A 25,014-nucleotide genomic window follows, 5' to 3' on the forward strand; every position below is an offset into this window, starting at 1 on the left:
CCAATTTCACTCTAAATTCACTCTTTTTTGTATTCACTCCTTCAAGAGTGAAAATTTTCACTCTGGATATGGAGACTGCTACTCTCAACAAATTAACGTCATCTTCGACAACTATGTGGACATAATGAAGCGAAAATTCAACACAATTTCACTTTAATAGCATGATGAAAGAGCACTATACTTCTTCTTTTAGAGGAAATAATTTTACCCTTTCCCTTTTGTTATGCAATCAGTCAGTAATAATTAAGTCGATGGAAGGTGTACGTTTCATGACACTTTGTGGAATTTTCATTATGTTTATATTATATATATAATGTAGTCCAAAATTATGTTTCTTATCATTTCAGTAGACAGTAGCATGGTTGCACACAATGTACACCACGTTCAAGTTCACTGTAAGAATCGTGACCAATGACACTGAACTTTAAAGTGTCATCGTCAAGTTTCACAGCATGTTTCACTGAATACATGTATTTTTATTTTTAAAATAACGATTGCAACTGCACCTGTAAATAGAGATGCTGATGGCATCTGCACACATCACGACTCTTTCTTGTAAACAAGATTTTCTTAGACTTCATTTTCTTTGTTATAATTTGGCTGTAACAATTTATTTCCCACTAAAAGTTATTTTTGATAACTGGGCTGCAGTAAGTTCTTAACAAGAAAGGCACACATTAATAGATATTGATCTTATGGGCTTGTGCCGAAAGGGTGGGTTGGGTGGTGGCGCGTCGCGTTAATGATGGGAACACCACCCTTCGTCCAAAGCCCCCCCCCCCCCCCCCGGTTTTGCCGAAAGGGTGCGTTGGGAGCGTTGGGTCGCGTCGCGTTGACTGGAACCCCACCCTTCGTCCAAAGGCCCCCCCCCCCCCCCCGGTTTTGCCGAAAGGGTGCGTTGGTACTTTTTCTCATGTAATATCAAAAGACGAGTTTTGAATTTATATTTAACCTTCAAATAACCATTTCAAAGAGGCTATCGTCCGGATCGGTTTACACTATTGGTCTACAGCCAGTTGGTCTAATAGACTGTTTAATATCAGTTGGTCTAATAACCAGTTGGTCTAGTCATCATTTCGTCCAATTACTGTTTGGTCTAATTGTTATCTGGTTTAATTACTATTTGGTCTACAGTCAATTCGTCTAATAATAGCCATTTGGTCTATTTTTGGTCTAACACCAATTTATATCATCAAATAGGTACCGATTTGGTCTATTATGAGTTGGTCTAATTCCATTTCGTCTAATCATCAAATAGTCTAAGATAAAACCAAATTTGTCCAATATAAATTTGGTGTACACAACATTAATTTTGGTCCATTGCCCAGTTGGTCTTGCCTCTGTCTATCATCCTTTAGTCTACACCCATTTAGTCTAATAACCATTGATCTTATTGTCATTTGGTCTAATAGCCAGCCTCCTGGTCTAATCAGGTACCATTTGGTCCAATCATCGTTTCGTCTATATGACCAACTGGGCTATTTTTTTTTTTTTTTGGGGGGGGGGGGAGGGGCCTTTTTATTGATGTGTACACCAAATTTATATTGGACAGATTTGATTTTATTTTAGACCATTTGATGATTAGACGAAATTAGACCAACTCATAATAGACCAAAAATAGACCAAATGGCTATTATTAGACGAATTGACTGTAGACCAAATTGTAATTAAACCAAATGACAATTAGACGAAACTGTAATTGGACGAAATGATGACTAGACCAACTGGTTATTAGACCAACTGATATTAAACAGTCTATTAGACCAACTGGCTGTAGACCAAGTGGTAATAAAGTGTAAACCGATCCGGACGATAGTGAAATGGTTGTTTGAAGGTTGAATATAAATTCAAAACTCGTCTTTTAATATTACATGAGAAAAAGTACCAACGCACCCTTTCGGCAAAACCGGGGGGGGGGGGGGGGGGCTTTGGACGAAGGGTGGGGTTCCAGTCAACGCGACGCGACCCAACGCTCCCAACGCACCCTTTCGGCAAAAACGGGGGGGGGGGGAGCTTTGGACGAAGGGTGGTGTTCCCATTAACGCGACGCGCCACCACCCAACCCACCCTTTCGGCACAAGCCGATCTTATGAAAGGATTCTAGGTGAAGATAAAGAGTAATACTACTGTTCAGTGGCGGATCCAGGGGGCGCAACCGGCGCACCCCCCCCCCCCCGCTTTATTTTTCGTTTAAAAAAAAAAGAAATAACAAGAAAAAATGAACTGAAACCCGGAAGTGGCACCAGAATTGGATCCGCCCCTGCAGTGTATGTTATAGCAAGAGAAACTTGCGAGATGATGACATGATAATTTCTTGCGATAAGAGTAGGAAAGGTGGTTGCTCCTAACATTATTACCGTTTTCGGCGCGTGAGATTTTGACAGTTATTTAGTTCCATCTATATTGAGTCCGATTTTCCTGAAGTCTTTGTGATTCTTCGTGTATTTATTGCAGCTACCTTGAATTACATGATATGCAGGGTTCGACATAAGCCTTGGCCCAAGGCCGGGGCCACTACGGGCCACATAAAATCGAAAAAGGTTGTCTGTTGGGGGCCAGATCTGACAGCTAAGATTCAAAATAAAATTTATATTCTTATGTTGTTTCAGGCCTCTACATTCCTTTTTTGGAAAAAAAAAAAATTTAGTGCACCAAACGGGTCATCACCATATGAAAAATTAGTGTCAAGCCCTGCAATATGGAATCACAGTTTAAGATTTTTGAAAATGAATTACATGATGTTAAATGTTGTCAATGGGGGGGGGGGGGGGAAGAGGAAGGTTAACATTGACATTTGAAGCCTTTGACTCAGGCGAGCAAAAAGCAAAACAAAACAAAAACAAACAACACTTTCCGGGTTATTGACGAATAGTCAGCGGTTATATAAAGAAACGTGTACGTGCTTAATTGGCGGGTTGAGGATCTCCTATGTGTCTTGTACAATCTGGTGAATACAAGCTGCGTTACGTAATCATTTAATACTGGTTGTCTGCTATACTCTGAATCCAAACCTAAATGATAGATTGGGAGGGGGGATACAAAAAAAGTGATATGAATAATGATTACGATGCGCGGCCAAATTCCGTGAATAATATGCAGAACCATTTATGATTATACCCTGTAATATATACATAATAAAGAAAGTCAGTCTGCCTGAAGATCGGTAGAGCGTGAAACCACCGGTAGCGGACAAGACGCCAAAGCACAGGTAAGCCTACAGTTTGGTATAAGTATAGGCTTTGTCAGTGTTTGTGTATGTTATACATACATGTTAAATAAGACAACTTCCACTTGTATTCTACACTCCAACCTATCATCATAAGAATTGCAAACATCAGCTTAAGCCAACTTAGCTTTCAAAGCAATAAAATATTTATTGTCTATTTCATTTTCATTCCAAATATATACGCATAATACTACACATTATTAGTCCATACGGATTAGGGTACACCACACCAAAAGCACGACATTAGATAAGTAACTTTTTTCTGCGACAATATCGCTTACATCATAATGAACCATTCTCTCTAATAGCTAAATTTGCTATGGATCTTCTACAGACGCAATACGCTCTTGTCACGGGCTCACGTATACACAGTCAAGTTTAGTCTGATTTAACAAAAAAAAAAAAAAAAAAAGAGTTGCTCTTTACGAAAGGTTCTTGCACATCAACAAAAAGCCGAAGTATCTCTGTGATTCATGGATTCTGGTGAAATTTGGTCTGTCCGCCTACTCCATCATAATTTAGCGTGCGCCTGTAATGACTTTGTGGATCCCCGGTGGACCGCACTTGCTAGTCTATTAGTCAGGACGATGCACTGATTTAATCGTACTGCTCTCCTCTTAATCAATATTACGAGAAAGCACTAAATACATTTTAGCTTCGGTCGCTGTTAGCGAACAGCGTAAAAGATAAGACATTTCAACAATATCCCACATAGTAACGCTTATACACGTAGTATATAGCGCATACACATAACAGTGTATCACAGTGTACCTATATAATGCGCTCAATGATAAGCATAATGAATTGATTGCACAATATGGACAACAATAAAGATGGTGTTAGAGTTAAAGCACACACATAAATACAAAAGGGAGCTTTAGATTTTCGCGACGGGGACGTTCAGAGGAAAAAAAAATTATTTGCGCATGCGCAAAACCGCGCATCAAGTCAATTTATTCATAGCTCGCGTCGCCTTAGTTTTCACTACGCGTTCTGGGCTACGTCCGCTCATTATTTACGACGCAGAGAGCTGCTTAATGCAACGATCGTGTGGGTGCGCCATTTTATTTTTTTATAGGTTGCGTCCTGGCGTATTATCTATAAGGCTACTTTTCAGCACGACGCATGGAGGAAGGAGAACGCCCAACGCACTCGTCGTCTCAAACGTCCGCGCCGCAAATCTAAAGCTCCCTAATAACATAAAAAACCAACCTCATAGAAACGGAACGGATATCAAGCAGGAAAACTAGATAATCTCTGAGACTCTAGTTAACAACACATTTTTAGGGGAATACTGATAGCGATTTGAGAACTTGCCTTGGTGGATTGGACGAAAATCTATACAGTGACCTCTTAATGAAAAAAACTATTAAGAACACAAGTCTAAAACATTTAATTATAGCTAACGAGCTCATACAGTCTAAATGCAGAGTAAACGATGCAAAGGCGGAAGCATGTTGACCGGTATACAAGCGCACCAACAAGCCTTGTCAATACGTAACAGTTTACATCTTTTGCGGCAGACAAGGTTGATAGTTTGGTTCTCCGTATAATACAACATCGAATACAACTGACATCCCATGTCAAAGTAAAGATAAGGTACAGGGAGAAGGAGATCGAGTTACACATTTTCTTACAGAATATAAAGATATTATATCATCAGCTTAAATGAAATGAAGAATTATGTACACTTCACAGATAGCATTCACACGCCATCACGTTAATATATCCACTTTCAAGGTACATTATCTCAAAAAGACGATTTTTATGGCGCAGCATCCAGTTAACGAACATTAAAAAAGGCTAAAAGGGGGCAATAAAGAATGCTACCTATCACTGGAGAACAGCTAGTGAATGCACCATGACTTTTTATCCCATTTATAAACGATTTGAAGGACTTGCATCACACAAATTTAACTGGAAGTAACATAATCGCGGTTAAAAAAAAAAAAAAAAACTATATCAACCACTTTCTCTTTATCCTCAACATGGAAACATTCAGCTATGTTGTGCTTTTTCCTCATCTGTCTATCTATCACAAATAATTCCCGACTGACAAAGCTCCCACGATGATGATGTTTATAGATCCTGTGAAGAACTATACATGAGCGAGAGACTTCGAGGCCGAAATAGGCCCAACTTTTACAGCCCCGCCATAATGCATCATGAGCGAGAACTAAAACACTTAGTTAGAACCTCAGAAGGCAACACGTGCAATAATTGTCTTCGTTGTTTTAAAGGACAAAATAAATTTACTTAGTTTGAGCAAAGAAGGGTCCAACACTATTGAGTTCGACCAATGGCTTGAAGCAATCATTTCGTTCAAGGACTACTCGTTTGGATTTTGAGGACTATCTGTAGACGTGATATACGTGAAGAACCACGAGTATCAACAGCGTCGATTTAATCTAAATTTTGACAAACGTCACAAAGATTTAACCCTTTCTGTATACCAGGAACTTCGGACAGTGTATGTACAATGTGCTTGTCTAGGCCACTCAAAACACACATTAATGGTTAATACGCAATTAACAACACACCCCTTCTTATATAAAGGAAATCTCATTCATAAACAGTTTGATCAAACGTCGATGCTTTTTTTTTTTTACATGGAATGGCGTTGGAAAGTGCAATTTCACAGCTTCGAGAGAGAGTTATCAACATAAAAGAGGAAAGATAACCCCAATACGAGGTCTACTTGCTATATTTGTTGCATAATAATGTCATGTACCATCAGAGAACAGTGCATTTTTCGTTCTTTGACATAAAAATTGTCCAATTTCTTGGGCTCAGCTTGATGGCTGTGCCGCTCACCGAAGCAGCAGTTGGGTGGTTGCATTCTCACTGGATTTTAATACTTTTTTTTCCATATGTAAATGGCTGGAACACCAGCTCTTCATCACATACATCAGCAACAGCTCCCCTTGTAAGAAATCCTCTTGATTTATGTTTATTTCGCTTGTTTTATTATACGCTTTAGCTGGAACTTCAATACCTGGTGACATACAATATGGATCAGGGCATTTATCAGGAGATTACTGGACCATGAACATCTGCATCACTACTACTGAACAAAGAACTTTGGGTATTACAAACAGGTGTTTGTCGCAAGAAAAGGAAGAAATCTCCAGTTTTTAACTCCGCTTCAACGTTAAATCCTAGTATAAATCATAAAGTTAAGGCCTTTTGTATTATCCTCGAGGACACTTCGAATGAACTCCCGTTGCTTACTTTAATCTACATATCCTCTACTTTAATATATAGTATATCGGAGTACGATCAGTATCATTGGTGCGAACGTACGTTCGAAGGCGCTTGATTCAGAATGGCCAATCATATACGGAGTTGTTTTGTACATAACATAATATTTAATGAGTCGACTCCACAGTGAGTAGTTGTATGCTGCCTACAAATGATAAATAATAAAATAATAAGTTCGCATCTCTTTGTTGTTGTTTTTTCTTTCTATCCTGTTTTTCATCATCATTTTCTTCTTCTCCAGTTCCTTCCTCTTTTTCTCCTGCTTCTTGTCCTCTTACTGAGGATTACTTCGCCTATTTTCCCCCTTTTCAGCTGCTTTTAGTTGCCATTGACCTCTTGGGCTTCGGGAACAGCTTCCGTTGCCTGGAAACCTCGCATCCCTCCGGAGGACAGTGGTACCGTCTCCTCACACGGAACTTCCTCGCGCTGGTAATTGGGATTGGTCACAAGGTAGCCAACAATAAGCCCAAATGCAAGGATGAAGAAGCCCAGGAAGTTGCCAACATACGCGCCGGAAGGCAGGGTGGAGTAGGCTGGATCCGAGCCACTAGGAGTGTAGGAGGTAATGGATAGAAGAACACATTCTGCTTTAAGCTCTGATCGGGGGGGGGGGGGGTGACCCTGTTCTGATAACAGAAACACACACATACACACACACCATAACAATCACATACAAACACACACACACAAACACTAACGCACACACACAAATGCACACTCACAGAGCATCCAATGCAAAATCAGTAACACACAGAAAAAATAGCAAAACAAAAAGAAAACAAAAGGAAAAAATACAGCAACTTGAAGTAATCAAAATGATGACAACTGGCACATTGGACAGACCAAAAAAAATCAATCAGTTTTCAGCTTCTCTGATATTGTCGCTGTGATAGCTCTGACAACTGAAAGAAATGTGGCTTTTTAGTATAGGTCTTCACTTCCACACAGCCTTGAAATAAGTTTATTAAAGGTGGAAATCAGCTCACGAATGTGTGACAGTGAAACAGCTTGGACATCACAGCTACAACAGGTCAACAATGATTGGCATCGTGAAATTTGTTTACAAGGCTCAGTGTTTCGTTTCACCATGGGTTCAACAACTTGAGGATAAAATAAGTTTTACATTTTGAAGAGAAACCTCAAGATGTTAATTTAACACCACAAATAAGCATCGGAAAATACACCAGCTCGGTGTTTCATATTTAACACCCGACTTTTTGCAGTGTATAAAACAAAATAGAATACTTACTACACGAAGAACAACTTCTCGTTGATACCAATGAAGGCGGCAGCGATGACACAAGCGAAAACTGCTACACCCATATATCGGTGGAGGGGCAGATAGGCGGCTCGGTACTCTTCCCTCAGTTTCGGGAAAAAGAAGGAAACAAACCCAGCAAGCCACTGAGGGAAGAATGAGATATTATGTTAGATACATAGATATTATATAGATAGATAGATAGATAGATAGATAGATAGATAGATAGATGGGATAGATAGACAGATTGATTGACAAATAAATAGACAGATGGGCAGATAGATAGATGGATAAATAGGTAGGTAGGAAGAAAGAAAGATAAATAAATGGATAGATAGATGGACGGATAGATAGAAAGAATGATTGACAAATAAATAGACAGATGGGCAGATAGATAGATGGATAGATAGATAGGTAGGTAGAAAGATAGATGAATAAATGGATAGATGGACAGATAGATAAATAGATTTATCTATCTATCTATCTATCTATCTATCTATCTATCTATCTATCTATCTCTGTTTCACGCACTGCAATACATTAGGGCAACGTTGACTTCTTGAAAAAGAAGGAAGGATAGTAGTAGCTAAATTTTCGGCCAAAACCATGATATTCAGGAGTTATAGTAAAACGCAAATCGATAATTGACGACTGATGACATTATCACCTCATCTGAGTAGTTACAGCTCGTTAACTCTGAAGATTTGTTTATCCGAAAATGAAATAAGATTTGTTATATTCCAAAGGTTCGTTAATCCGAAAATGAAACAGGGTTTGAAATTCAGAAGGTTCGTTGAACTCACCTTTTCATTTTCGGATGGAAGAACTGCAGTTCATTTTCGGATCAACGAACCTTCGGAATAACGAACTTTATTAGGTGATCCGAGCATCCTCTCGGATCACCTTCTGTATCTGTACGGATTCTTTGTTGGTTCTTCTTCTTCTTTATTTCTGGACAAAAGTTGTGTATCTACGTACTCAGAAAGTACTCAGAGTATCAACTTCAAACTCATACCATATATGTATCATGTCCCAAAGACGACAAATTTTATAAAATCATAGTGATCAGTCGACCGTGACGTCACTATGACGTCATTATATGAAAACACATTTTCACTCCTATCTCATTAATGGAATGGAATTTTTCAATGAAATTTACGTCACATATAGTTCAAGTCAAGCGCATTCTACTCATATAATCAAAATTCATATTTTCTCTTAAAACGTGCGCGTACGCGCGCGTTGAAATATTTGTATGCTCAAATCGAGCTCAAATTTTTTTTGCACACGTTTCAGACCAATCAGAGCATTTTTTGAAAAATTTAAAAAATTGGACGGACGCGTACGCGCGCGCACATATACGCACGCACAGCTCTTATGCAATAGAAATTTCCCATTTTTTCACATTTATCGGATGCCTATAATGTCAAGGAATATTTCTACCAAGTTTCAAGTCAATCCGACTCAATATGACGTCACACGGGCCCGTCAAAGTTGAAATTCCGCGCGCGCGTCAATGGTGATATACAGTGCAACAATGCAAAAAAACCGCCAATTTTGAATCCGATTTTACTCGTCAGGATGGACGGTGACCCCCCATTTTTTTTACACATTCTGAAAGCTGATGAGTTGTACATGTCATTTCATGGGTTGGCGATGCTGGAAAAATGATGAAAAGATATCAAATTTCTTAATAAAACAAAAAAAGTAAATTTTCAAAATGACGTCATCGAATTTTAAGTTCACTCAAGCATATCTCACTTATTCTTTTGTTGATTTTCATCCAAATTTCAATATGTTGTAGCTTATTAAATGGTCTTTCAGTCATATAATAACAACATTTTGATTGGATGACGGCATCACCTCGTAAAAAGGGATTGAAAGTAACATTGTCAAATTTGACCAGTTTACGTGTTATCTCTATGGGAGTGCAGTTTTTCTGGAAATGAAAACTGACATGACTATCTTTATCGAGCACTAGCTCCCTTATGCTTCGGTGAATTTCTCCCATATTTTAGTATGTTGTAGCTGAGACTTTGGGCTATCGTAAGTGTGCCCTTCGTTTTTTCTAACGGAGTCGACATCACGTCAAAAAACTTGGTTGAAATTAAAGCTTATCTTCGATGTATTGAAATATTTCTTCCTTTCTGCAACTTTCTTTGCAATAACTCAAGAAAAACATACCCTATCACCACCATATTTTGCACATGTTTAGTTCATGTCACGTACATTATTTCACAAAATGACAACTACTTGATCAGACACCATCTTGGGTATGTATATTAGGGTCAAAGGTCATAGATGTTTTATCCTGTATCTTGGTGAATACATGTCCTATCTTTCCCATATTTTGCACACGTAAAGACCATGTTACAAGGATCATTTCACAAAATAACCATTTTTGGCTTAGAGGTCATCTTGTCTGTGCAAAGTGGGGTCAAAGGTCATATGTACTTCTTCCTGTATCTTCGTTATGACGTGTTATCTTTATGGGAGGTAAATTTTTCTAGATGTGAAAATTGACCTGATTGTCTTTATCGACGACTAGCTCACTTACCCTTTGGTGAATTTCTCTCAGATTTTAGTATGTTGTAGCCAATTTAATACTCTTTAAGTTTTGTTCGATCAAAGTTTTAATCGGATGATGTCTTCACCTCGTGAAAATGGATATAATGTAACCTTGTCAAATTTAACCAGTTTACGTGTTATCTCTATGGGAGGGAATTTTTCTGGAAATGAAAATTGACATGACGGTCTTTATCGAGCACTAGCTCACTTACTCTTCGGTGAATTTCTCCCAGATTTTAGTATGTTGTAGCTGAGACTTTGAGCTGTCGTCGAGGTTCTCTCTATTTTTTCATACGACGCCGAGATTACGTCAAAAAACTTGGTTGAAATCAAACTTATCTTCGATGTATTGAGATATTTCTTTCTTTCTGCAACTTTCTCTGCAATAACTCAAGAAAAACACCCCCTATCATCCCCATATTTTGCACATGTTTAGTTCATGTCACGTACATTATTTCATAAAATAACAACTACTTGATCAGACGTCATCTTGGGTATGTAAATTAGGGTCAAAGGTCATAAATGTATCATCTTGTATCTTGGTGAATACATGTCTTATCTTTTCCATATTTTGCACACGTAAAGACCATGTTACAAGGATCATTTCACAAAATAACCACTTTTTGCTCAGATGCCATCTTGGCTGTGCAAAGTGGGGTCAAAGGTCATATGTACTTCATTTTGTATCTTCGTTATAGTGTATACGGAATTTGGTACCAAAGATGGCAGACCTGACTCCCTTTTCTAAATGAGAATCCAAACATCACACGGCCAATGTTCCTAAACACAGATGAAACCTGTATGGTCATGCCTATATTGGGATCAGAACTCAAATCATTGATTTTCGAAAAGATCGGATCACCTAATTTGTCAGTGTTGACAAATTCCAAGTCTAGTTACATTTTCCGATTAGCCAACCTTCGGAATGACGAACCTTCAAAATAACGTCATTCACAAAATTCAATGTTCGGATAAATGAATCCTATTTTCAGATTAACGAACACAGGAATAGGGAATTTGTCTGTTTTGGAATGCAAAAGTTATTTCATTTTCGGATTTTAAAAAGAACCTTCGAAATAACGAACATCCCCCATCTAACTTGTGTGTGTTGCTCTGCTCAGTATAACTTTCTGGTGTATACCTGTCATGGTATATGGTGTTATTTCAAATTTCCATATTACGTCCATGAATTCGGATGAAACTTCTATACCTCTCTGTTGTCAAGTTTCACTCCAACCATTTTTTCTTCGAGTCAATGTGATTACGAAGTGAAATTGTACTTCGATTATCACCACAACACACTGCAATAAAAGTAGCTTATACAATATCGAAAAGCTCTTTAACACGTTCCAGGTCATATGCTTGCACGTGGATAATGTAGTGTCCAATAAATTATCTACATGCAACACGAGCCAAAACTAAAAGCTGCATGCCTGCGTATTGTTTGAATTAAGCGTTATCATTTAGATATAATTTTACATAACACAGCTCAGTTCATATAATCATATCACTTGCATGCTCGTCATTATTCTGTCAAAATTATATGCAGCAATACCCGCATCTGTAATTTGCTGCTCATTGTCTGATAAAAAGCAGACAACTTTCTTCGACCTTTTTCCTGTCTCCACGTAGGCTGTTTTCGTGCTTGGGACATAAATATAACATTTCTTTTCCTTATAAAATGCACTTCCTATTCTACGCTGTTGGGCAATTCTTTTTTGTCCAATATATTATAGGACCTCCTCTCGTCGAATCTGTTGAATCGAGGGTCTAAAACCAAAGTAAACTGAACAATAGCCTTGCAAGATAGATGAAATGATCAGATGTCACAGATATATTGGCCAATCATTATGGTCACGCTATGAAAGTGTTTGATACACACTAGAAGATTGTTAGATAAATAAATTCATTGGGTATTAAATTTCAACGCAGGAGACTTGACGATATTCTCAGATATCTCGCCAATTCATTCCGAGGTTTACAACGCGGCCCCTCCTCTTCTACATTGCAATTTGGATAAGCCTGAAAAAAAAAATAGTGGAACATTTTTCCACTAATAAATTATATTCATTCCTGGTAAGTGGTCAGTTTCCATCTGTTTGCGCTTGTTACATATTCAAAAAGCTGCATTCGGTGATCCCTCGCATTTATCCCCAAGTTGAATTATCCTTCGGGTTTATGCCAGGTTTAAGTGTGTGCGTGTGTGTCACACACAAACACATTGTCATAGCTTCTGGCCATCCAGCATTGAGAATTTAGGGTTTCTGGGACGAACACTGAACTCGGGTTTTCTATAGCTCAGAGCACTGGGCTAACAATCCGGAGGTCTCGGGTTCGAATCTCGATGGAATCCCATTTTCTTTGCTCATTTTTCCACTAATAAATTATATTCATTTCTGGTCAGTTTCCATCTGTTTGCGTTTGATAAAACAAAATAATAATACTCCGGACAGGATGTGGAGTTGTTATCTACCTGACAGGCGAAGAGAATAAAGGCGGTAAGGCCGACCCAGCTGTGCAGGGAGTAGAGATTAGGAATGCTGTTCTTATTATGGAAGGCGAAGACCGCTTTGAGGGCGATACAGGCACAGACCAGAGCCAGGGCTTGCATCAGCAGGTGGATAACTTTCACCGCCGTCTTGTTCTCCCGCCGGAGAATGCGGAACATCAGGATGGCTGGAAGAAGAGAAATACATCCCACGTATCACTGATAAAGACTGCATGAAATGATTAGTGTTAACTTCATGTACTCGGGTCTCAAAAAATGGAATGTGAAGCAAAGCTTTTACCGCTCGTTCTCAAATTATATAGCATTATCTTTTAGCACTTAAGATGAAAGAAGCCACATGAATAGTGATACCCAAGAAATTATACTCTCTAAGAAACTTATCAAAATGAAATGATAGTCTCGTTGAAGTTCTTTCCGTTTGTAGAATCACATTATTATTTTGATCAGCACGTGAATACCTCCCATTTACCCTTACTTGCATTCATTTTGTTGGTATATTTAACGCACTTATTGCAAAATGAGAAATTCATCTCCACAGCAGACGTAGCGGAAACATTTTACGGATCCCTTGAGAGAATCGTATGCAGTTAAGATCGGGCAGCTCGGGCAGAAGAGAGCGGGTCTACCCCATTCCAATCTCCAACATATTCACGCACATACGCATATCTACCCTTTCAAGGGAAAAGTCGTGACCTTGACCTTTGACCTGTTACTGCTGTCATGTTCATGGACGACATTGCAAATTTTCTTCTACGTTGTCCAGCAAACTTACAGAACTAACAATAATAATGCCAACTCAACTAATGGCTTGAAAGAACAAGTTGTGTTGTTACTGCTGCTGCTATTGCAAAGTACACCGACCTTTGACCTTGATCTTTGAACTTCATTTTTTGAACTTCTGTCATCATCATTATCAAGCTAATCATTTGTATTTCAACAGTTTCTCGCAGCTTAAATCACTACTAGACATTAATAACAGAGGTGATGGCTATAGAAAAGACGTTTTAACTCAAAGGAACGACAACCTTTGAACTTGATGTATGACCCGCACTATCATCATTGCATGTAAGTAGTTGTTTATTCACTTCCCTTCCTGCCAAAATTATACCGCTAAATATGCCAATTCAAGCAGAAGTCCAGCGTAATGATGTACCCACACATTAGTAGGTAATCTAGGTATACAGCTTTGTCCACTCATACAAACACATGCCAGGTTTCATTTGGATATACCTTACACTGTTCACAAAATCGATAAAGAACGAACGTACGGACGGACGGAGGGACATCCCGAAGACTAGATAATGCCTCCAAGGATACTTCGTGGCGAAGGTATCAGAATGATAATAAAAATGATAACTTATAAAAATCAAGATTGTTAAAAAACAACAACAACAACAACAACCAACAATCGCAATGCAAAATTTTCGAAGGATTTCTCCGCCCGGTACACTTCGTCTGTTGTTGCCCCTGGATCCCATGCCTTTTCCCGCCTGTTTAAAACTGTTCGGCTGCCATGCATGATATACTTTACGACATTGTATCAACAAGAGGAGACACACAAACAATATACAACTTCGAACTCATATACTTCATAGCTTTGACCATTAACCATGCGTAACAATGGGCACATTTACAAAACACTACTTTATGACTTTATGTATGACTTTAAGTACTTTATGACTTGCTGGAAATTGTCAACGATGCCATTTTCATTATCAATTTTCCTTCTTAATTTGTCCAGAAAGTGCCGAGAAACTTACAAAAAATAAAACAATGAAACGTTATCTTGATCCATCGCAGTTCAATTCGAGAAGTGCTATCAATCTCCTCTCTTCCAGGGCATGCACTTACATTTGGATCATTCCTTAAAGGGATGGTACAGTATATTGATGGAGAAGAGAATTGTGCTTTAAACTTCTTGTGAGATACCAAGAAAACACTTATAATATAGTACAGAGCATACCATTTTAAGAGGAATTCAAAGTTTATTTCATGAAAATCGGGTTTGGAATGACTGAAGCATCCAAAAACAAAGTAAAACAAAGTGATCGTAATAAAGTGTGGGTCCCACACTTTTTTAGAATCGCTCTTCTTTTGGATATCTCAGCCATTTCAAAACCAATTTTCATCAAATAAACGTTGAATTCCTCATAGAATTACATGATCTCTCATAAGAGGTTTCTTATTATCTCACAAAAAAAAAATGTTAGAAACCTGAAATTAGGTCTCAACCAAAACAATACGATCCCTTTAAAACCTTCCATGATGATGCGTTTACACCCTGTTCCAGGCAGTCACGGCAGCCATGTTTCAGGCCATCGTGGACAAAACGGGATGGATGTGAAACAACGCGGTGATACGGGATAGGTAAACGTGACAGGCCTTGATTGCCGAGGATGCCGTGTCAGATTTTCAAACTGTAAAAAAAAAAAAAAATACCACGGCAGTCCCGGTGCTAATGAGGAAAAACGTATGCCGTGATAAAAGCGGGTGAACTCAACAAAACACGACGGCAAGTTAAAAGCCGTCAAAAAACCTGGAGCCCTTCAGTAACGGGACGCGAAGAAAAATATGGATAGTCTAGCCTGACCAGAGGCCGTGCATGAGAACAGCGTCTGATAGCTGTTCACCGGGGCGAGGACTGGACCGAACATGATTAGAATGCGAAGGGAGGAGGGGGGGGGGGGGGGGGGAGAGAATGTCTCATCTACCCACGGCACACGACTTTAGTTTTCGGGCAAATGGGGCTGCCGTGGCCGCCGGGAACATGATGTAAATGCAGCAATGTACGTCATGTTCCTGCACTACGAAGAACTCGACTCACCGTCTCCGTAGAGGAAAATGAGGCCCAGAGTCATCAGCAATGGGTGAAGGTTGAATTCTTGCGAGGACCCATCCCAGGCAAACCCTCCAAGGGTGTGGCCCGTCCAGTACCCAGCAAGGATCAGGATGAGAATAGCCAAGACCTGCGAGGCGCCGAGGAGCAGGTAGAAGACGAACATGGTGAGGGAACTGGACGGTGGGCGGGGTCAAGCTTGCAGGTGGTCAACGAAAGACAGGACTGGTGAAGGCTACGAGACGAGCGATGACGTGGATCGTAACCAGTGTGAACGATGCTGGACTCTTCACTTTACTGGAGAAGTATCTGTGTTCGGAGGTGAATACAGAAATGACACTGAGACAAAAAGAAAGACCGAAGGACAACCATTCGTTCCCCGGAGCTATCACTGTCCACCGCGGCCTCGCTTTAATTTAAAGATCAACCAGCAAATTTGCGCATCTTGCACTGTTCAAGACGTCTGGAGGTCAGCAAGCGTTGTAATTAAGATCAAAAGCAGCTAGATAATGACAGAAAGATGGGTGGTAGCATGGGTTTGCATCGACCCAATTCATCACATTTATATTGTTTCTTGTTGTTCTTGATCTCGTGGGTTTTTTTTGTGTGTGAGTGTGTTTGTTTGTTTGTTTGTTTGTTTTTTTGGGGGAGGGGTTGGTGGTGGAGGTTTGGAAGCAAAAAAGGACTTCCTGATTTCGTACATGGGTTATTTCCTCTTTTACGTATTTCACTGAGGTTATCATGAGATCTAGTCATGTTATAACACCGGATGATATGATAGAAACTAGCAGGTGGGAAACCTGTCATCCTTCTGTCACACCTGCTTCTATCCCCGATACCATTACCTCTCTTTCACTCTCTATTTCCTTTCATCCCTTCTCGGTTTTCCGTGCCTCCCCAAATCAATCTTGTTTTTTTTTTCTTGGTACATGAAAATATTGCACGAGAAAAGCATTGTTCAGTATGTGTCACATTGTGTAATATCTGTATGATGGTATAAATATGGATAAAATGACATGTATTGGTAAATCCGCATGGGCATGATGCATTCTTGACCGAAAGATCATTTTATTTTGTCTGTATCTGGTTGTCGGGGATATTTTCTGCGGAGGCTACGTCTGGCTTCACGGAATCCCCTCCCATAGAGGAGAGGCGTAAAAAACAAAAAACAAAACAAAACAACTCCGGACAGACGGGTGTTTCCGTCTGGATGTATCAAGAAAAGCTGGTGTTGTACGGGCACAGATTCTCGCAACATTACAGGGACTGTACAGTATACTGGTTGATGTGAGGATTCGGTTTATAACATTTTTTGGTGAGATGATAAGAAATCTCTTATGGAATATGAAAGAGCATGTAATTTCAAGAAGGATTCAAAATTTCTTTGATGAAAATTAGCATTGAAATGGGTGAGATATAAAAAAGCGATCCTAATAAAATTGATAGGCCACGACTTTTATTAGGATCTCTTTGTTTTATCTTGTTTTCAGATATCTCAGTCATTTCAAAACCGATTTTCATCAAATAAACTTTTGATATGCTCTTTAACAATTCATAGAGTGTAGGTTTCTGAATATCATGCAAAACCTTACAAGCTGAATCCTCACCAGTACTGTACAGTCCCTTTAACTCTGTGTAAGAGTCAACTTGCTTTAATCACACTGAAAGGTAACGACAATGAATTATTAGCATAGCGTCCTCTGGTAAAATACATGGTAAGCAATCAAAGCACTTATCAACGAGTCATTTAACTCTCAAGTATACATTTTAAAACCATCGAACCTATTGAAACGCTTTTCAACATTTTGAGTAACAATTGCACATGACCTGTGGCTGTGAATGAGTGAGCCAGTTTTGCAGTAACATATGACAGCATATTCATCGTGAGAGCGAAAGTTTGCAGACACTTTGAGTAGACCTTTTTTTTATCTATCATACCATTGTATGTGTGAATTATAGCGAAAATGGCCTATACAGCTGATATTCTAGCAATAAAAAGCTTGGTATTTGCTCCACGCTGTATAACCAAAACAAACATGCCAGTTAAATGCATTTATATATTGTACTGAATAAAGAATAAATCACCGAGTAATAAAACACACACACACACACACACACACACAAAATGAAAAACGAAAACAGTGGTTGAAAGTGATAAGTAAAATAAAGAAATTATGAAATGGAATAAACAGAATCTTGATTCAATTAACAATAGTGTACATTAGGTAGGCCCTATGTTCCTGCTACAATACCAACGAGTTGGCTCAGTCAGTAGCGCGTCTGCCTCACGATCACGCGGCAAGGGTTCGAACCCGAGTCTGGACCGAGCAATGTTGTGTATTTTAAAGGACAAGTCCACCTTCATATACATGTGGATTGAGTGAATGCAACAATATTAGTAGAGCACATCAGTGAAAGTTTGGGGAAAATCGGACAATCCGCTCAAAAGTTATGAATTTTTAAAGTATCTGCTGGATGAGAAGACTACGTCAGTATATGATGTCACATGCGTACAACGATAAGGAAAATTAAAAGAGAATTTCACAAAACTTTACTTTTTGAATAAAGTGCACATTAATCTTTGACTTGTTACTGACGTGTGTTAAGGGTAATATTATTCCTCCTGCCTTCTGAAAGAGAGAAGTGGGGTATTCTATTGTTATGCGAAAAAAAGTGAATATATGTTAAATTTTCTTTACTCTTTCTTTATATTGTTGTACGCATGTGACATCACAAGCTATAGTACTCTTCTCATCCAGCCGTGACTGAGCAGAAACTGTCAAAAATTCATAACTTTTGAACGCATTGTCCGATTTTCCTCAAACTCTCTCTGATGTGCTCTACTAATATTGCTGCATTCACTCAACCCACATGTCTATGAAGGTGAAGCTGTCCTTTAAGCATACAGTCCCCTCTAGCATGAGGCAAAACACTCTGTCCCTCGGATAGGACATAAAATGGAGGTCCCGTGTAAGAGAGAGTAACAACTCATGCACGTAAAAGATTCCGCTTCATTCATTCATCGCAAAGTGCAGGGTGTTTAACCCGGTGAAGTGGTCCTACCTCACATCCAACTGGACCCCATGGAAGACCAGCTTAACGTAGCTGAATATGGGCTATCCAGCTAGCCATCCTCTCAGATGGAAAAGAACAAACAAACAAACACACACACACACACATGGATTAATGTTTCGTATCTTTTCTTTCAGTATATCAAAACAGTGTAATGATGGCCGACCTTTAATATAGGTTTTCCCGGCCAATTTCGCACTTTTGTCAGTCCATTTGATAAAAGGTTCATTCAATTTAGCGAAAATCCTCGTCACTGTACATTCTGTCATTCAAAATTGCAACTTGTTCGTTCAATTTAGCATTTAGGTCAATGAAATTCGCACATGTGCCTTTCAAATTCGTAAAACGGGCATTCAAATTGGCACGTGCTCCTCCAGGCGCGGTGGAGCACCCCAATTTGCATCTCATTATCTCCCCGTTCTATTTGAATTTCCAACGGGCATCCACGGCTGCCCGAAACTGTGTGCATGAAAAAGTCAAATCTTTACCTTCTCCTTGTGCCGCTATGCGTGCCGCTAGTAAGCTCAAACTTCCCACACTATCTAAGTTTTTAAAAACCTTCCTTTTGATGAAAAAATATGAAATTTGCTGCACTAGAACTTGAGATATTAAAGCGTTTTGAAAATCACCTCTCGCAAAACATGCTCTCTGTTTTTTTCCGACTGGACTATGGCCGGGCTCCAATGTGTCCGAAATTAGCAACATAAGTTTATCAGGCCTCAATCCATATATGGTGAAAGTTTTCGCTTGGTTCCACCTGTACTTTTTGAGAAATCAACTTGTTTCTACAGGGTTTGGAATAGAAAATTGTAGTCAGCGAAACAATTGAAAATGACGTCATTTCTTTTCCCGTAATATTGGGCATGCGTGGTACGTGATATCATGGACCTAGGTCCATGGTGATATTCAGGATTTCGTGCTCATTGTTGGTTTGCACGTGACGCAGTCAATTTTGCTGAGTGTCGCACGGCGGTGACTGCTGAGCTGCTGCCGCGCACGCTGCATGCAGCAAAGCGTTGTGTGTGCTGTGACATGCAACGCTACAGTCACGTGACATACATGGGACCGACCTGTATACGCTTTGCGTTCGTGTCATTTTTGACATCACCTTCTGTTTTTTTCCGACACAACCATGGCCGGGAATATTACGGTATGACATTTAAAATGCAAGCAGATAAATAAATTTCGGTGTACTTTGTTCGAATGGCGCTTTGGTTCCGCAATCACACTTCGTGAATTTTAGGATGATTTTCGAGGCATATTTTTGGTAATTTTGCTCGCCAGGTTTTCGCTAAAATTTCACATTTTATGTGCATATTCGGACATGTTTTCAAATTCAAACTAACTCAATTTTAATCCGAAAATATGTTTCCTTAAATTGTTATTAGCTTGAGAAGTTGTTTACTTTTTCTCAACTACGCGAGTACATGTTGTTTACTTTATGCAAATGAGGCTCGGCTGCCGATGGATTTCTGCGAGATAATTGGGGTGCTCCACCGCGCCTGCCTCAGTCATTCAAATTCGCCAGCACTGGCGAAAAATGGTATTTCAGTCATTCAATTTCGCGTATGGGCAGTCAAATTCCAAACATGTTCATTCAAATTGGAGTAATGTCATTTCTATTTTGAAAAGGTGAGAACCGTGATTTATAAGTATTTAAATGTGAATTTCTGTTTCATCCACACACTGTTAAGTATTATAGTAAAGGTATCTTTGACCCCAAATAACTCAAGTTTGTTGTTCTGTTTGTTGTTCTTTCATACATGTTATCAGAACTATACATGCCATGCTTGCACCAGTACCATAGATTCACTTCACTTTCTCATGTCCATCATGGCAGCACGAGTTAGATACAGGCGTATCTCTCAAGAAGACAGGGAAAGAATCATAGAAGCATTTGAGGGTAATAACCTTGACAAATTGATGGCTAGAGCTGATCCAAGAACTTTTATTTATTCCTAATGATAATTAACGCAATCTAGCACCAACAAATTAAAATAATGAAACATGCAGATGAAAGAAATAATCACGATGTAAATTGAAACCTCCTTCTCCCAATTATTGACAAAACAAAGATCAGTGTATCTGTGAATGAAGTAATGCTATCGAACATTATAAACACATACACATATTTTGAAAGTACTGTTGCAAAGGTGATATCAGAGTATAAGCATAAACGTGTCTGCTAAATTGACTGCAGTAAATGCGAAATTGGATGCCCAAGAATGAATTCGAATGAACGAGCGCAGCGTATACGTGATCACGTGACTATATCATGCTAAATTGAATGTACGATTTGCGAAATGGTGCTTGTCTTACGAATTTGAACTGAAAAAGTGCTGATTCGAATGATGTAAAAGGTAATTTGAATGCTCCAAAATGAATTTGAATGAAAAGATTATAAAATTGAAATACCGAACATGCCGTCTAGGCTAAATTGTGCTAAATTGAATGCACCAATAAGGAATTGGACTGAAAAAAAGTGCGAAATTGGCCGGGAAAACCTATAATTGTACTTAGAAATTATGTGAATACTGTTTGGAATGGGTACATCACTGTACTCTCAAACAGAATACCATGGATTACTAGTGATCCTATAGACAGGCCTGCTATAGATTATGTTTCAAAAACCCCACATACACAAATAAGCAAACTAGGATGAAGTGGTTATTATAGACACGTCTGCTTAGGCGAGAAAATGGCCTCGAATTTCATACCAGCATATCCCCATCACTCTAGCGATCTGTATCAGGACGTGTATATACGTACGAATGATATACATTAAATTGGTATACAAGTTGAGAGGAAACTAGCATAATATCGGAACTTACCCTAACACACATGATTTATAATTAACAAGTTAATTTATCTCATTCCATTGTTAATATGGAGGACATTTTGAGACAAAATAATATCAAATTATGGCTAATACTAAAAACACTGATCAATTCAGTGCTTATTCACGTCGATGTGGGATAATTATTTGTCAATCAGCTGGTTGCAGTAAAAACAACTCGTCTGAATAATATCATATTAATCCAGAATTATCATAGTGAAAATGTGAGCAAAGTTACCGGGATTCTATCCCGATAGAATCCCATTTTCTTTGCTTAATTTTTCACTAATGAATTATATGTATATATTCATTTCCGGTCAGGTTCAGATCCCTTCGTTTGCGTTTATAAATATATCAAATTAAGAATCTTACACCAGCAGCACCTCCAGCTAGAACACACATGTACTGTTTTGCCCCTCGCTTCCGAGCCTACTTCCCACCGCAACTAATAACATATACCAACATCGTACAACCCTTGTTACATAACACCTTAGTGTGCCCAGCGTTCACGCCTTGCTCGTTTTGTGCATTCAGGGTTTCAATCCCGTCATCACCACAACACCCTATAATATGCCCTAATACCGATCGGCACACAATAATGCAGGAATGAACACTTAGATAAGAGCATAATTATAGCCAATAATCTGTCTCTTACAATGACTATAGGATGAAAACTCCGCTCCATTTATAACCCACAATTGAGATACAGATCTATAAATACGCATTACCAAATATAAAAATGTTGTCAAATAATTATTTGACACCGGCACCGCCTCTGAGTCTCAGTGGGTCAAATTGAGATGTACAACGGCAGACAGGAGACAGACTGAGAGATGAGATTTCAAAAAGATGTAAATAAGTGACTGTGACAAGACATATGGTTTTGTACAGAAACGGCAAAGCAACCATGCGACGATATACATTCAGGTATGCATTTTCGCCTTTTCTTAGAAGGTAGATATGATAGAGGGGAGAACAACGATCATTATACTAGACTCACCTGTGGTCACAGGAGCTGACTGTCACCGCCGAATATGCTCCGGACTTTGAAGGCTCTCAACATTCAACACCCCATACCTTCTTACCCTCTGCATGCATAAATTACACATCTACATACACAATGTACAGTGCACTACCACGGTTGACAAACGCCAGTGTTTCGTAAGGGAGATTCCTCAAGCGTGCAATCGCTAGCCTCTTTCATGGCCATTCGCGCTGCTGGTGTTAGCCTGACAATCGCCAGGCCAGCTAGCCAAAGGCCAGCCGCTCCGGGGACCTATGGTCAATGAGCCTTACTTTTGTGTTGCTTTATACTACTACCACTACTACACCACACAACTACTATTACTACACAACTTCTATATTATCTGCAATCATCACTATAAAAAAAGCCTTTGACAAAGGCTAAGCGATCCAGGTACCCTTCCTACATGAACGAGGGAAACTGTATTACACCCAAAATCAATGAGTGCAACTTGCATGGTATCTTTAGACACCTGTTATAGAAAATTAAGTGGTTGTTGTTGTTTTTTTTTTAGTCTAGGTTTACGTGCACCAACATTGCTTGATGGGAAGGCTTCAACACAGTTGTAACGACTGTCATAATTAGAAAATTATTATCAGTAATTATAAAGAGTGTTAACACAAAATTCCTTTGTTATTGCAACAACAACAAAAAACAATCATATAACAATGTATAATATGTATGCGTATATTACATCGATACTGTGTATGAAAGTGATGCAGATGAAAGTTAAAAGGGGGAAACATGCGACCGCAGATGACCATGCATAATGTAATCATCTTGAAGATCGAACAGTCTGGTTTAATCTAAACTACTATAGTATACTAGTAGTACTTAAAAGGGATGCAATAAAAAATAAAATAGAGTGGGAGAAAAAAAAAGTAGAGACGAAAGCAAGACTGCTATCTCCTGATCGAGAGAACAATAACTGGTGTCACGTGAAATTCATTATGCCAATGGTGACTGGTTTTGAGTAGAGTAAAGTTGAATAAGAAGAACAGGAAAAACAGAAAATAAGACCGACGTGAGAGTTTATTGTTGATAGCCTGTCTTCTCCATACTTGGGAGAAAAAAGTTTTCTTCACCTCGGAAACAATATCAATCACAAATGATTCAGTAATCAATCAACCATCAATGCATTAAATTGCAGCAAACATCTTCTCTGTCCTCTATATCACGTTGACTTTGGCATATCCACAAGCAATAACAGAATGTAAACGCTAATATATCAAAACATGTTACAACATTGTAAAATTACATTCACGCAGTTTCCCAGAACCCCAATCCCATGCACATATGAAAATTAATCTAAATGGATGTAAGGTGATGTCAACAACTCATAAGTTATCTATTCATTTACACATAAATCTATATCACCAATTTCGTTTTTCACTTATATATAACAATGATATAAAGAAGTATACTTTCTTCACTTCTTAAGAGTCGTAAAAATAAATAGTATAGGCCGTAATGTGATGACTTTTTGAAGAGGGAGGATACATTCAGGTCATGTTCTTTGTTATTGATACAGAAAAACATTGATAATAGTATAGATTTTAATTCCTCTTAGAATTGTATGCTCTTTAATATTTCTTTTAATGGTATCTAATCATCTCACACAAAGTTAGAATGTGAATCTCCATCTCAACCAAAACTTGGCTATACATCGTACCTTTAAATCCCCTTCTAATTTCCATCTATACCTCATGTGAGACTTGTAGGTCTACTGCTCTGTTTATTCATTATCCTTCTCATCACAGTTTGATTATCTTAACTCGACCTCCTCAAAGGTTAACAATAATGATTAAGTGCCTATGTTGTGAGGATGTTGAATAATATACTGACAGCATACAGAACTACTGTGTATAGGTTTACACCTTGCTGAATAATATGAAAAACGTCTTGGTGTGAAACTGATGTGAATTTGAGGATACCATACCATTAGTGAGAGCCCGGAAGAGCATATGGCAACGTTATCTTAACCACTGAAGTTTGATGGGGGAAAAAACTATTTTTTATAGACTTCTGTAACCACAAAGAGCAGAAATGAGTCTTGAAAACTTGTAGATCAGTGATAGTTGGAATAATGCGTATATCAAATGCATTTTATATGAAGATTGTGAACAAAATTTTATCCGTCATTTTGTTTTTTCCATGGTCTCTTCTTCATGTTCTTAGCTGGTTGAAATTACAATCTCGGTATGTTGTAACGTATTCTCGTTGTTTGTTCTATCTTTTTGCTCTTTTTTTCCTTTACGTCCCACTCCTTCCTTTCAACGTTTTCGTTGTTAGGTTGTTGTTTTTTAAGACTTTAACATTTTCATCTAGGGACCTAAATATAAGATTTACTTTTCAGGAGGTTCCTTCACATTTCAGTCACAGTGAGAAGGTGTCATTAACGGTTCCTGTAAAAAACTGTCGATG

At 38.7% G+C, this 25,014-nt stretch overlaps 1 protein-coding gene across 1 annotated transcript; it reads right to left on the minus strand.

The window, feature by feature from the left end:
* Positions 1 to 6,753: 6,753 nt before the first annotated feature.
* LOC140243875 (transmembrane ascorbate-dependent reductase CYB561-like) lies at positions 6,754 to 15,937 on the minus strand. Its single transcript, XM_072323547.1, has 4 exons — positions 15,647 to 15,937; positions 12,787 to 12,989; positions 7,737 to 7,891; positions 6,754 to 7,034 (listed from the first exon to the last, which is right to left on the minus strand). Exons 1-4 carry the CDS (start codon positions 15,822 to 15,824, stop codon positions 6,806 to 6,808), a joined length of 765 nt encoding a protein of 254 aa, XP_072179648.1. The 5' UTR covers positions 15,825 to 15,937; the 3' UTR covers positions 6,754 to 6,805.
* Positions 15,938 to 25,014: the final 9,077 nt, after the last annotated feature.

The sequence above is a fragment of the Diadema setosum genome, chromosome 20 (assembly GCF_964275005.1).
Source record: "Diadema setosum chromosome 20, eeDiaSeto1, whole genome shotgun sequence".
NCBI lineage: Eukaryota > Metazoa > Echinodermata > Echinoidea > Diadematoida > Diadematidae > Diadema > Diadema setosum.